General features: G+C 45.3%; 1 protein-coding gene across 1 annotated transcript in view; it reads left to right on the forward strand.

Moving 5' to 3' along the window:
• Positions 1-10,539: 10,539 nt before the first annotated feature.
• ZSWIM6 (zinc finger SWIM-type containing 6) overlaps positions 10,540-15,367 on the forward strand; it is a 110,085-nt gene continuing 105,257 nt past the window's right edge. Inside the window, exon 1 of the mRNA XM_033085188.1 lies at positions 10,540-11,049. Coding sequence (XP_032941079.1) covers positions 10,542-11,049 — 508 coding nt within the window. The 5' untranslated portion in view covers positions 10,540-10,541. The remainder of the gene's footprint in view (positions 11,050-15,367) is intronic.

Consider the following 15,367-nt stretch of genomic DNA (forward strand, 5'->3'; position numbering starts at 1 on the left):
TCTTGTTTCCTTTTTAAAGTAAAGATCTCTAGCTTTTCCAGTTAGTTTCAAAAGCAGCCATTCAACTGCAGCAAGCAATTTTTTGTTTTAAAAAATCAAAGACTTGTGCTTGCAGAGATAAATTGAAAATCAGAGCAGGGTGCAAATCTAGTCATCCAAGTGGTGAGCTTTGATGCCTGGGCTGCTGTCCTGAACGTGGTGAAAACCATGATCAGGCTGAGCTGCTGCTGCTTCTCTGAACCACTGAAACCACAGATTTAAATTATTTTTGTGCTATCTGTAAAAAAGCTCTTTGAATCACATATTAAAATTACTGACTGGGAAGTAATTCTGAGTTAGGACAATATTCTTTCTAGAGATAGTCTTCTGTCTTCTTAGGCTGGGGAAACAGTAATGTGACACTGGACCTTTACTACAACTGGAGGAATTCAGAGGTTTTGTACACCTGTCCTTGTCCAGAAGCTCCAGTTTTGGAACCACTAGAAAATATACTTTACATGAAACACCAGAAGATGTTTCTACCCCTCCTGCTCATGGATCAGAACATCTGCAGGATGACTGATGGTGACATCTGCCTAAGCTTGCACTCACTTACTCTCTGTCTCCCACAGTGTTTGAACCATACCACACACAGTGCCTGCATCTATTCCCCCTGAAGGACCCCAATACAGCCCAGCAGAGGACACTGTCTAGCAACAGGACAGCTGTCGATGAGTCCTGTATAATTTATTAAAGCAAAAAAGCATGGGGACATATTAATTAGCAAGGGGTCCTTCCCTTTTCAGTGGTAAAAATGCCAAATTCTTGGAAGTCCTAATAGTCCCCTGGAAGAGGCTCAAAGCACTACGTTTCTGGAAATGTAAGGCCACATTGTGCCACTATTATTCCAAGTGTCAAAGTGTAGCAGAGGTGTATCTCTCAGCCCATCTTAATCCCTGGAGCAGAAAAGAAAAAAAAAGTTCTCCCTTTCTGATCAAAGCAACTTCAAAAATTAGATGTTGTTATTCAGAGAGACTTCAAAAGTTAGATGCTCTCTAGCCACAGACCAGTAGAAAAAAATTAAATCCCTGCTCCGAGAAAGGGATTCCAGTGAAGCCTTTGAAGGTAATGAAGTAAAAGGAAGTACTGGCTTCTTACACAAAACTTTACTGCAGGCTCTAATCACAGCTTATCTCTATCTTCTGAATTTGATTACAAGGCATAGCTTGACATATTAGTGCTGATACAATTTCCAAGAGTGCAGGACAGGAAGAATAGGAGGAAGAAAGGCAAGTGGTTGGAAAATTTACCCATTTCATCTCTTTAACAGGGACAGAGTGTACAGTGGACTGGCAACAGCAAAGTACAGTCAAAGGAAGATGGGAAAAAAAAAGAAGGGATAGAAACAGGTAACCAGACAATGAAAACTCTTTCAACTGGGATACAAAATAAAAATGAAAGTGTATCAATATCACCCAAGATATATGTTAGTAAGCTGTGTTTAACCTTGAAAATTGGCTGCTCTGAACAGATGCAGTACTCCACAGCTCAGTCAGTGTTGCAGTGATAGATTGGCAAAACAAGTACACTCGTTAGTGATTACTTGTTGCTAATTACCACTCTAATTAGCACTTGGGCTACAAAATTTCAAATACTTTCTGAAGTTTTGGGACAAATGCCCAGGTTTTACAAATAGAAGACAAAATACGGATTGGGAAAAAGAAATTGGGAAGACAGCCCTTCAAAGAGATTGCCCTTGATTTGGTCTTTATTAGCTATTCCTCAGCATACAGTTCTCTTTGACCAAATGAATGCCAAGACAGCACAGTGTAATTATTTTGTTGGACAGAAAAACCTTGGTCTCATAATTTCAAAGGTCATCTTAACTATACAGAAGCTCTCGTACTTACAGCACTACCTTGTAAGTTTGTATCTGATACAAACCAAGAAAAGAGTTGTCTGTAAAACTTGATTGGGTGGTGTTTCAGTCCCAGCCAAGCTAGGAGACAGGTTCGCTATATTGTTAAAATACCTGTAAACTAAAAATTTAAGTATCAGTTGGAACCAAATTTTAACAGAGATGATTAAGAAAAAAAAATAGTCCAGCTCATTTTTCCCGGGTTTCTAAATGCAATCACTGGGGAAACAACTAAGAGGAAGCAGGTACCTGAGCTTTTAAAAAGAATGGTTGCAACAGGAACCATTATAATATTTCTTAGCTATCTCAGCTTTTTCTTTGCCTCCATACTTTTTGTATGCTATAATTCATAGTTTTGAGAAAATCAGCACCCAAATAAATTGCTGTCCAGTTATCTACACTTTCCTCTTCCACCAATTTTAAGCTGGCTAGTACCACAGCAGCCTTGGCTGTGCTGCTTGAGATAATAGAAGTAAGGATCCTACTGAAAGGCACCCCATCTTTATAGCACACTGGCAGGAGCTCCGGGTTTTGGCATATTAAGCTGTTACCTTGTATGTTCTGCTCTCTTACCATCATACATTAATTTGGACTCAGAATTCTTAGTCAGTCTTGGCTAATCAGAGGAGTCTGGAGATGTCAGAGATGACTGGAGGTTGGCAGTGTGACATCCATCCACAAGAAGAGCTAGGAAGTAGGATCCAGGCAACTACATCCTGTCAGTCTGACCTCAGCACCCAGCAGGACTATGGAACAGATCATCTTAGACACGATCACATGGCACACACAAAATAACCAAGGGATCAGGCCCACCCAGAATAGATTTAGGAAAGGTAGGTCCCACCTGACCAAACTGATTTCTGTTTAAGACCAGGTGACCTGCCTAGTGGATGAGGGAAAGGCTGTGGATGTAGCTCACCTGGACTTCAGCAAAACCTTTGGTGCCGTTACCCACAACATTCTCCTGGAAAAGCTGGCAGCCCATGGCGTGGACAGGTACACCCTTCGCTGGATTATTCCACTAAGGAATGGTGCCAGTAATGGGGGCAGTTCTGTTTAATATCTTTTTTGATGATCTGGATGAGGGGCTTGAGTGCATTCTCAGTAAATTAATGGATAACAAGTTGTGTGTAAGTATTGATCTGCTGGAGGGCAGAGGAAGGCTCTGCCGAGGGATCTGGACAGGCTGGATCATGAAAGAGGCCAGTGGTGTGAGGTTCAATAAGGCCAAGTGTTGGATCCTCCCCTTGGGTCACAACAACCCCAGGCAGTGCCACAGGCTGGGACAGGGTGGCTGGGAAGGACCTGGGGGTGCTGGTGCCAGCAGCTGAACATGAGCCAGGGTGTGCCCAGGTAGCCAAGAAGGCCAATGGCATCCTGGCCTGGACCAGCAATAGTGTGGCCAGCAGGAGCAGGGCAGGGATTGTCCCCCTGTCCTGGGCACTGGTGGGGCTGCACCTCAAATCGTACTCTGGGCCCCTCAATTCAGGAAGGACATTGAGGTGCTGGAGCAGGTCCAGCAACAGGTCTGGGGCAGGGTCTGGAGCACACGTACTGAGTGGCTGAGGGAGTTGGAGTTGTTTAACCTGGAAGAAAGGAAGTTTAGGTGTGACTATATAAATCTCTACACCTGCCAGAAAGAGGCTGTAGCCACATGGAGTCAAGCTCTTCTCCCAGTCAACCAGTGACAGGACAAGAGCACAGAGTTTCAAGCTTCATCAGGGGAGGTTTAGATGGGACATCAGAAAGAGTTTCATCACCCAAGAGCTGTCAAACATTGGGATGGACTGCTCAGGAAAGTCAACATCCATGGAAGCGTTCACAAAATGACTGGACCAGGCACTTAGTTCTATGGTCTAATTGAAAAGGTGGCGATCTTTTAGAAGGGTGGACTTGATGACCTTGGAAGTCTTTTCCAAACTAAATGATTCTGTGATTCTTGAAATGTGAGAAGGAAAGGTTTTGACTTGTTTGGATTTTTTTTTTTAAATATTTAAAGCCATTTAAAAAATCTACCAGCCTTTAGCACAGGGAAATGCTCTTCTGAAAATATTAGTTTATGCAATTTCTCTTTCTTTGTTATGGGTTAAAATTTAGGTAAGCAATGTCTTTTACTTCATGACAATATCAGATTGAGGTTTTCTTGCTCTTCATTTGGAGTTTCTGCCCAAGAATTATTTGGCCTGACACTGCAAGGTAGTTACTTGGTCCACTGCAAGGAAGTCTAAAGCACATTCAAAGGGAGAAAGCCCAAGAAGATAAAAAGGGGGAGTTGTTCATGTAGGATGCTTATTCATCAAAGGCAGTGCCCTAATGTTTCCTTTTAGACCATCAGCCCATTTCACTTTCTGTATATTTCTGAGTATTCTTTCGCATGCTGGTAGACTGAGTAGTGGCATTTTGCACCTGATAACTTCTAGAACAGCCTATGCTGGTTTTGGTGGAGAATGTCTGACCAGAAGAACATAAAATTTCAAGGAATCTCTTTTTTAAAGCCATTTAAACACAATTAAGTGTATGTATTTACACTAAAAAGAGAGAATAAATGAAGAAACATGGCTTAATGCCCAAAATTTTCATCAGATTCTTTTATTTCAGTATTAGGAAAATACAATACTTTTAAAATAACATCTACAAAGACTTATAAAGGGAATATATTGCTTTTACTCTGAGTATTCATAAATTTTGCAACTCAGATCTAAACAAGGTCACAACAAACCAAGAGAGATATTAAATCTAAAGTTCTCTCAGAGACAAGACTTTCTTCTTTTGACTTTTTGCAAATGCAAAGTCTGAAGAAACGTGAGACACTCTTCTTCCTCTAAGACTTCAAAATTCTGAACTATCTAAATGACTGCAACAAATTTAATTTTAAGAAGTTACTTGCACATTATCATTTTACTTGTAACAGCGATGCTTTTATCCCTAGTAACTCAGTAGTGAGTTAAACTGTCCCAACAGATATCTCAACACAAGGCTCCTTATAAGGAAGAAATAATTCATTCCCAGGGTCTATTCTCAAGAAATGTAAACTGAATGTGCTCATTCCTTGAGGAAGTACAGAGCAGCATTAATTCACACAGCTCTGGGACTACGGCACAAACAATGCCTTCCCCTTCAGTCCATCTGAGAATTACTTCATACATCAAGTATCGAGCCACAGAAAGGCAGAGGACACAGAAATGAATGTCAAGAGGATCTAGCTCAGCTTTAGATGTTTGTTTCTTTTAATTATTCTAGAATACTGGTAAAGTATGCTTAGTATTTTAAGTAAATTTTTCTAAATGCTTTCAGATTCTAGTCTCTGATTCCATTTTAGAATCATCATAGAATTTAATCAAAATAAAAAGCTGCACTTTGAAAGGGCTCATTCAGTGCTGCCAGTTTATTTCCACTTTAAGAGAGAAATTCTAAAAAGCTGGCAATATTTATCCTACAGCATTTCATTTAAAAGGCTGGTAAAAGGCAAAAGTTCTTTTTTTAGGCCTTAAATTAAAAATAGTTTCTGAACATGATGAAAGAAACTATTTTATGAAAATGTTGTAAAACTGATGACAGTGACCAACTACAGTGACCAACTACACTATTTTCTTCACCAACCAATCTTAAGATGGTAATTTCATCAACACTCATCACTTCTGGCTGCTCTTCCTGCATTTGAATTTCCAGTTTCACCACACTGCAAAGTACAGTGATATTAATTACCTTTAGACACAGCAGTGTTTTTCAAGCTTTCACATGATGTTAGAATGTTTGGTATCTGCAAAACCTATAGCTTTATAGCTATAAACCCCCTAGTTATCTAAAAAGGCATACAGAAACAGGTTAAAAATGATTTGGTTTAGCATTGTAAATCCAGATGTTTTAGTAGGCCTGTCATTCTTTCTTGTTTTGATCATTTTAGTCCCGTCTCCTCAATTTTTCATGCTTTTTTTTCCCCTTATGGTTTAGCTCCAAGAACCCTCCAGCCTCCACTCCCAAGTCTCCTTCTCTGCCTTTGACCCCCTACCCTCTGAGAGTTTAGAAATATTTTATGCAGTGCATGAATCCAGACCCTTGTTCAGCTTCAATGCAGGAATGCCAAGTCTCATCTTTCCCAATAAGATTTAACCACTGGGGTGACTTATTTTGGCCAGCATTATGTCATCTGCCATCATTTTTCTACATTTAGACCTTTGTGTGTTTCACACAAAGACAACTGTGCAGCTGTATGTGACCTTTCTTTTAAATTAACACAACTGGTAGAATGCTCAAGCCTTGTATACTTTACTGTAATGAGCAAAACTGACTGCAACTGGCCTAATGCTCTGAAAAGACTATTACGAAGGAATTTCACTGTGTGGTGGCCAAGGGTGTTTTTCCAAGCAGCTCACAGAATAGCCTTTGATTACATGCAGGAAGTTAGCCAAGTTAAGCTTGCTGTTTTGCAGCAATTCCTTCCTTTCTGTGTAGCTCTGGAATAGAAACCTCCCAAAACAGTGAAACAGAAACAGACGAAATAAATGCTCAGCTCGGTAAGGTCTTTCCTTGAGAACATCCACTGCAAGAAAAATGAACTAGCAATTAAAATAGTTTAGATACAGCTTTAACACATTCTAACTTCTCTGGAGTTAACACATCTTCCTATTTGGATTCAGAAAAGGGAGGGAACTCAGGGGGCAAACCTGGCAGGACAAAAGTTCAGCCCCAGATGAAACTTGCAAGTTGTTCAAGTGCTACAGCAGTGCAGTTGAACCTAAAGCGGAGCACATTTGGTGTCTGTGGTGGTATGACAAGAGCAAAGATGCCGCTTTGCTTCCTTGTCTACTCCATAGCCCAGAAACTAAAAAGATTCACCAGCATCCTGTGTATCTGTTAATATAAACAGCTTCAATGAGAAGTATTCACTCCTGATGAATGGTAGATGAAAAGGTGGATCTATGAGCTCTTCCACCTGCTTTTCTGTGGGATTTCTTTAGTGAATTAAAAAAGTTCTGCCCAGATCTGTAAAGAAGACTAAGTTGAGATAACTGACACAGCCCAATCTGCTTATTATGGACGATTTGTTGTTTGTTGCCCTTCTTCTCATTTTTCTTGGTTTTTAATTGTAAAGTTTCTCAACTATGATGTGAAGAATTCTTCCAGTGGCTTTAGTGTTATTTTTATTGCAGTAGGTGGCTAAGACATGGTAAAGAACAGCCACAACCCAATTTGGAAGAGTATTTTTTACTGACTTGCTAGATGCTTATTTCAAGCAGAAATACTGGTAGAACAGACAAGAAAAATTGCTTTGACATGTGAACAATCCCTACTTATGAATAAGTGATAGAGTAAAAAATAATTTTCCTCTCCTCTCATGCACATGTAATCATGAAGTTCTTTTTTTTTTCTATCGTGTATATATTTAATATCTCTGGTTTCAGAAATGGTGAGATGAAAGCCATATTAATAGTAAAAGAAAGTACTGCAAGCTCATCTCTGGTCTGGAGCATTCAGGCTCCCTAACACTTCCAAAATTCTGTAGGAGTTAAATTTATAAATCCAGCAGAACATTTATAAAACCTAAAATGAGAAACAAGAGAGTTAATATTCCAGCAAGCTATCTATGAATTTATGAAACTGGTATCTCAAGAGTAACTATTTTGTGAAGTCCATAGCCGGAAACACAAGCATCAGTTTAAACTAATTTCTTACACAGAAGGTGAGTTTCATAACACTGAAGGGAAAACCCCCTAACTCACAGTATATACAAAAAAAAAACAAACCCCAAAAACAACTGTGCAGAAAATAATTCTGCCCCTGTCTGCAGTTTAAGCTACAGTAATTTCACGAATACAAGCTGCAGCAATTTGACAAAAATTTTGGTGGAAACCCGGAAGTGCGGCTAATAGTCGGGTGCGGCTAATATATTAATAATTTTCTGACATTTACAACCCCAGACGTGCCAGCCAGAGTGCCGAGCCAAGCACCGGCCAGTAAAAGCCGGCATTCCGCGATTGTTACAGTGTTACCGTGTTGCCCTGGCTCCCTGCAGGCAGCACGGGGGGCGGGGAGAGAGGCAGGAGAGCTCTCTTCTTCCCTCCTCTGCCGCAGCCCGGGGGGGGGGGGGCGGGGGGCCGCGCCGCCATTGCCGCGGCTCTGGGAGCCGACGGGAGCCCTGCGCCGCCATTGCCGCGGCTCGGGGAGGAGGCGGGGTGCTTTGTCCGCGCCCGCCGCCGGCGCCACGGGCGCGGGAAAGCTCCGTCCCTGCCCGCCGCCGGTGCCACGGGCGCGGGAAAGCTCTGTCCCCGCCCGCCGCCGCTGCCGTAGGAGCGGGGGAAGCTCCGTCCCTGCCTACCACCGCGGGGCAGCGCCGATCCGGGGTGACCGAGCCCAGTGGCAGCGGCGGCCGGCCCCGAGCGGCAGCACCGTGCTGGGCCACCTGGCCCCGTCAGCGGCCCCTAGCGGGCCGAGCCTGCACAGCCTTAGCTCAGCCAGTAAACCCCGCCCTCCCGCGGTTCTGTTACTAATTGCACGCGGGTCCTCGCTGCGAACGACAGAGCGGCTTATATTCGGGTGTGGCTTATCTATGGACAAAAACCGAAATATTTGCCAACACCCAGAGATGCGGCTTATACTCAGTGCGGCTTGTATTCGTGAATTTACTGTACTTGGCTAGCAAGCATCTGTCATTTTCTTACTATGAGCAACTGGCAGCAAAAAAAGCAAAAAAACCCCAAAAAACCAAACACAAACGAACAAACAAACCTCAAACCACAAAACAAACACAAAAGCAAAAAAAAACCCAAAAAAACCCAACAAACAAAAAAAAAGACCCACCCAAAAACCCCAAAGACCATCTCCGCCAAAAAAGCACAACTCTATACCTAGATGTAAAAAAAAATTCTCTACCCGTGAAATTTTCAAATAGTGCTACTGTTTAGAAGCTTAAAAGCACACACACCCCCAGTTCTCCAATACGTGAAAATTCTAAACCATCTTAGGTTTCTGCCAATCTTCCTTTAAAAATCAGTCAGCGAGTCTGATAAGTTTCGTTCATTTTCCCACCCCCTTTTAATGGAAAATGCAGTTTCCGCAAAGCTTTTCAATCGCTTGACTACAAAAATAAGCTCCTGTTCCAGTCGGGGGTGGGGGTTGGTGGAAACGAAAAGGAGACGACAAAGTTTCGAGCCAAGGCAACGCTGTTTGCACCTCTGAGATCTCAGCCTGGCACGCTTGACATTCCCCCGCCGCATTCCCTGACGGAACCGCCTCCCGGCCGAGGGCAGGCTGCGCTGCATCATGGAAAATGTAGTCCGTCTGGGAAAACCAGCCGGCCGGAGGGAGCCGCTCCAATTACGGCTTCCACACGGCATGGCATGCGGGAGAAGGGCTGCTCGCCCGGCGAGTATGCGCTGCTTGCAACTACGAGCCGCCAGCAAACGCCGCTTGTAAGCTATACTTCCGAAATAAAAAAACCCGAAAGGTTTTAAATTTGGTTAATAAAAAAGGGTGATGCTGTACCGTGCCGCATCAAAGCGCAGTCCCGTTCCCGAGATGAGGAAGTGCCAGCTGCCGAGAGTGCCAGCTGCCGAGCAGCGCCCGCAGCCCGCACACAGCCGCTGTGCGCAGAGTGGGCTGGGTCCGCTCATCCCGGCCGCGCGCCGCTTCCATGCAGCATCTGGGGACCCTACGCATTTGCATAGTTGCATATATATATATATATATATATATATTTTTTTTTTTTTTTCCGTTGGAGGACACTTAATTTGAGGCGCCGGCACGGACACGAACAGCACGGTTTTTGAAGATCGCCGAAAACACCCTGACCCTCCGCTCTGTCACGACATCCTCACGACCCACCTGGGCAAACACGGGCCCTTCATCGCCGCCAACTGACTCACTGCGGGTCCGTGCCGCCCTGCCCTGCGTCCCGGTTCTCCCGGAGCGCTTCCAAGCCCCAACATCTGCAGAGCCAACCGGCTGCTGGCGCCGGGATGACGACCTTTACCGTACTACCTCTAATAGAAGGAAAACTAACTCCCACAAAACTCAACACCAACACATCTGGGGGCGTGCCTCACTCGTGTAGTTCAAAAGCTTGTTAAATGCAAGCACCTGGCTCCTGCTCAGAGGCGGACGGGAAGGGCCCGCTGCGGCCGGTCTCTGGAGCGGTAGTGCAGGTCTTTCCCCCGGCGCGGCCGCAGCCGATACCGCGCTTCCCGTCCGCGCGGCACGGCACGGCACGCCCCGCCCCTCCGGCTTTCCCGGCAGAGGTGACCGGGTTCAGGCCGCGGCGGCGCCCCGCCCCCGCATTCCATTCCCTATATGGTGGCAGAGCGGGGGGCGCCGCCGGCCACGCCCCCCCCGTTCGCACCACGCGCGCGAGGGCGCGCCCGGGCTTGCGCGCGTGACATCAGCTGGAGAAGAGGCTGGGAAGGCCGGGGGGCAGCGCGCGCCATCCTCCCCCCGCCCCCCTCCCCGCCGTTCTATTTACGTTTGTGACGCTGATTTGCATAAAGCCCCGCCCACCCGCAGCGGCGAGGCCCCCCCCGCGGCCCCGCCCTCATCGCCACATAAGGGCAGAGGGGGGCGTGTCCCCGGGGGCTCGCGGGCGCTCGCTGCCTTCCTGGAGCCGTTTATAGGGTACAGCCACTTCCGCTGTCGGCTTAGAAGCGGCGCGATCATGGCGGAGCGCGGTCAGCTCCCCCACCCCGCCAAGCGCCTCTGCTGCAGACCCGGCTATGGCTCGGGCTGCAGGCCGGGGCAGCGGGCGGGCGGCTCCGGGCCCGGCGGCGGCACGCTCTGCGCCGGACCCTCTTCCGCAGCTGCTGCCGCCGCCGCCCTGGGGCTGCTGCCGCTCGGCAAGACCCAGAGCCCCGAGTCCCTGCTGGACATCGCGGCTCGCAAGGTGGCGGAGAAGTGGCCCTTCCAGCGGGTGGAGGAGCGGTTCGAACGGATCCCGGAGCCGGTGCAGCGCAGGATCGTCTACTGGTCCTTCCCCCGCAGTGAGAGGGAGATCTGTATGTACTCCTCGTTCAACACCGGCGCCGAGGATCCCGCCGCCGGCCCCGGGGGCGCCGCCGCGCCTGGCGGGGCTATGGACGCCGCTGCCGCCGACGAGAACCGGCTGCCCTTCCGCAGGGGCATCGCTCTGCTCGACGGCGGCTGCGTCGATAACGTCCTGCAAGTCGGTGAGTCACCGGCCGGTTCCGCTCCCCGGCCAGGCCGCCGCCGCTCGGGGCCGCGGGTCTCCCCGTGCGTGTCACCCGCTTGCCGTCCCTCTCCGCTGCAGCTCCCCGCCTGCGGCCCGGCCCGTACGAGCCCTTCACTCCCTGGCTGAGCCGTGGGCCGGGCAACTTCCTCCGCCGGTCTCCTCCCCCTCGTGCCCGGGACGCGCAGTGGCTCCCTGGCTCCGTGACACGGACGCGGCTGCTGCCTGTCCCTTTAACTCGCAGCCCTGCACCGCGCCGTGCCCGCTCCCGGTAATCCAGCCTGTGTAATCCCGTTTGGCTCTGCCCCCTACCAGCGTCCACCCCCGGTAATCCGGGTCACCTCTTTTCCCCGAGCCACAATAGCGAGGAGATGCCGCCCCCCCCATCCCGAGGGGGACCGCCGGTGGAAATGAATCAGCAGAAGGGCGGCCGGCGGGGGAAGGAGGGGGGGTGGGATGCGCCGCCGTCCAAAATAAAGACATAAAAGCGGTGCGAGACCGTGGCAGCGGGAGTGCGGGGGGGATCCGCGAACAAAGGCATTTCTAGGGCAGCGGCGACGAGCCGGAGGGAGGGGGGCGATTCGCCCCGCCGGGGGTGGTATGGCGGGGGGGATTGCTTTAGGATGAGCGGCTTCGTGACAAGAGGGGGAAAGCAAAGCTCTTCCTCCTACTGGAACAATACCCCCCTCCTCTTCCTCATCCCCAACCCAGCCGCCTGCCGCTGTTCTTCACCCGCTGCAGGCTCCCTTGGTTAACTCCTCCCTGCCAGTGTTTAAAGGGCTGCAGAGGTGGGTATTCCCCCACTTTTCGGAGGCTGTCTGCCGGGGGCGGCTCCCCTTCCATTCCTTGAATGAAAGAGGAGCCGCCCCCGGCAGATAGTCCCCTCCGCCGGTGGTGATGCTCTTTGTGCAACCCGGCCACTTTGTTCTCATTTTCATGTTTATTTGCGTCTTTTTTTTTTTTTTTTTTTTCCCCCTCTCAGTTTTCTGTCGTTTCCCCTCCTCCTCCCCTGAAAAGGGGAAGACAGACAAAAGAGACTGCTGCTCGCCTTTTGTTGACGGCGGCGGCTCGGTGTGTGTGTGTTTGTGTGTGTAGGGCGCCGGGGTTCCCCCTTTCCCACTTCTCCAAAACCTCGGTGCTGCCTGGTGCGGGTTTGACTTGGCGGGCACCTTGCAAATGTGCCATCAGTATTTTTCCCGAAGGAAAGATGTGTCCCTGCTTTTAAGCTCAGTGCCCTTCTCTTCTACCTAAGAGGATTTTCTTTTCTCTTTTCTTTTCTTTTCTCTTTTCTTTTCTTTTCTCTTTTCTTTTCTTTTCTTTTCTCTTTTCTTTTTTCTTTTCTTTTCTCTTTTCTTTTCTTTTCTCTTTTCTTTTCTTTTTTCTTTTCTCTTTTCTTTTCTTTTCTCTTTTCTTTTCTTTTCTTTTCTCTTTTCTTTTCTTTTCTCTTTTCTCTTTTCTTTTCTCTTTTCTTTTTTCTTTTCTCTTTTCTCTTTTCTTTTCTTTTCTCTTTTCTTTTCTTTTCTCTTTTCTTTTCTTTTCTCTTTTCTTTTCTTTTCTCTTTTCTTTTCTTTTCTCTTTTCTTTTCTTTTCTCTTTTCTTTTCTTTTCTCTTTTCTTTTCTTTTCTCTTTTCTTTTTCCTTTCTCTTTTCTTTTCTTTTCTCTTTTCTTTTCTTTTCTCTTTTCTTTTCTTTTCTCTTTTCTTTTCTTTTCTCTTTTCTTTTCTTTTCTCTTTTCTTTTCTTTTCTCTTTTCTTTTCTTTTCTCTTTTCTTTTCTTTTCTCTTTTCTTTTCTTTTCTCTTTTCTTTTCTTTTCTCTTTTCTTTTCTTTTCTCTTTTCTTTTCTTTTCTCTTTTCTTTTCTTTTCTCTTTTCTTTTCTTTTCTCTTTTCTTTTCTTTTCTCTTTTCTTTTCTTTTCTCTTTTCTTTTCTTTTCTCTTTTCTTTTCTTTTCTCTTTTCTTTTCTTTTCTCTTTTCTTTTCTTTTCTCTTTTCTTTTCTTTTCTCTTTTCTTTTCTTTTCTCTTTTCTTTTCTTTTCTCTTTTCTTTTCTTTTCTCTTTTCTTTTCTTTTCTCTTTTCTTTTCTTTTCTCTTTTCTTTTCTCCAATTAACTTTCTTAAAATTTCATCTTTTTACTTTCTCTTTCCAGGGGATCTGAGGTGCATCTATGATTTCTCAAGACTGGCAAAACCAGAAGTAGGGCTTCTTTAGTTTGGTTGGCAGTGCTGAGATTTTTTTTTTTTCCCTTTTACTTGCACTTGATTCTGTTTGCAAGCGATTAGGAATGACAGGAGTGCACATAGGGAGGGTTTCTTGGCTGATTGCATTTAAGCCAGGAATTCACTGTGAAAGTAAAGCCAAGGGGCAATAAATAAAAAATGCAGTCTCCTCTAGGAGGCAGACACCCGGCATGGACTTTGCTTTGCTTGCTTTCAGCAGTGGAATAGGCCTCAGTGGGTAGTTGTGGAAAAAAAAAAAAAAAGTAACTTTTTGTGAGTCTTCAAAGGGAATAATGTTGGCAAGGGTCAGTATGAAGAAAGAAAATATACGTAAATATGACTTAAGCGTTGACTGCATTTTCTGGAACTTAAATGCATTTCAAACAAATATTATTCCTACTGCTGAAAATATATTTGCTTTGTTGTATTCTTCCCCCACTCCCCTCCCCAGCCTTAAACCTTACGTCAACTTCCTTTGAAATTCTGTGCAAAAATAATAGTGGAAACTAGTGTTATGAAAGATGTCAATTGTTTTGACGGGGCCTTTGGCGAGGATGTTGGGGAGGACTTGGGTGGGCTGTGTTCCTGCTGTAGGAAAGTTCTTGTGTAATTTGGGTAGGTAGCTGTGTCATTAAGACCGGATCTTGCTGACAAGATGTTCCTTGTGAAGCAGAAGAGTGCAACTGTTAAAGGCAATTCAGCTCTCAAGTGAGTTATGTTGGGCAGAGAATGGAATTGGTTCCATATAATACAGTTGAATATGTAGCATTGATGAAAACTTTGACTTAAGTTTGTGTAAGTGCATGTTTAGTGACTATATAAATGTGAACTTATGTTCTTTGCAGTATGAGTAATGGAAACTCTGTGAATGTTTACTGTTGAACTATGGAAAAGTCCAGTTATTGGACAAAATACATTTTATTACGTATCAGTTCTAACAGTCTTACTTGTAACCTGAAGGTTAACGATAAACCGAATACAGGACTTGATTTGAGAGATGCATAAATTTCAGTTCAGCGGTAGTTAAAGGGCACCATTTGCTTCTGAATTTTGCATGTTAAATTTTTTGGTCTAGCCCTGAATAAATATTCTGACATTTTTATCATGGTAAATAGTTTTAAAGAGGAAGATTGCACAAATCTTGTATCTTAAGGTTTGCTAAAAATCTTCATATGATCAGTGATACACACAAATAACATTCTTGGTAATCAGACAGTAGGATTGTCTGCTACCCTGTTCTGTAGTTTATTGGTGCTGTCCTAGCATAATAACTAGTAGTTTAAAAGACTTTTCTCCAAAGAAGGCTTCAAATTCAATTTGCTTCTAATTTATTGATAAATTTATATCTTTTTGATATGCTTCAAGTGGACATGGAGGTTTTTCTTTTTCAGTTTATTTTTAAAAAGCCAGAGAATGCAGGCTCCTAAGCAAACCTTCCCAGCTGCATAAAATGACTCTTTTACCATACTTGTGTTTAACTTATTTCAAACCAAGTATTTTTAGTAAAAATTACAGTCTAAACAAGAAAACACTTTGTGAGTAAATATAACAATCTGGAAGGAAAATTAGAAATTGACTATGTTTCATTTGGCCAAATATGTGAAGATGCCAGGAGCAGGCAGACAGTTTTACATGGCGAAGTGTATATTTGGTTTCTGAGGTTAGTCCTGAATTAGTGCACAGTACTGTATTGTCGTCACAGCTGTGGCTGTCAGGGTTAGGAAGAGGTGTGATCCCTCAATAGCACAGCTGACCTGGCGAGAGTCCTTAATGCAGCTATTCTAGGAGAAGAAATAAACCTCTATGCCTCTGCTGGTATGACTCTTGCTTGGGGAAAGACAGAGGTTGGCTGTAGTGCTGTAAAACTCAGCTTCAGTGCTGCAGCTGCAGCCACATTGAAAATTTTTTGGTGTGTCATACAAGTACTCCTACAGTATCCATGTCTGTTGGCAGCTTGAGGTAGGTTTGTCTTTGTTCTGTAGACCCTGCCTGCTCATAGGCCTCTCTTAAAAGAAGTTACAAGCCCTTTCCATGGTAGCATAAAGCTCTGTGGTAAGTCATGGCTTTTAGGTATGAATGGCAAGG

Source organism: Catharus ustulatus, chromosome Z (assembly GCF_009819885.2).
Source record: "Catharus ustulatus isolate bCatUst1 chromosome Z, bCatUst1.pri.v2, whole genome shotgun sequence".
NCBI lineage: Eukaryota > Metazoa > Chordata > Aves > Passeriformes > Turdidae > Catharus > Catharus ustulatus.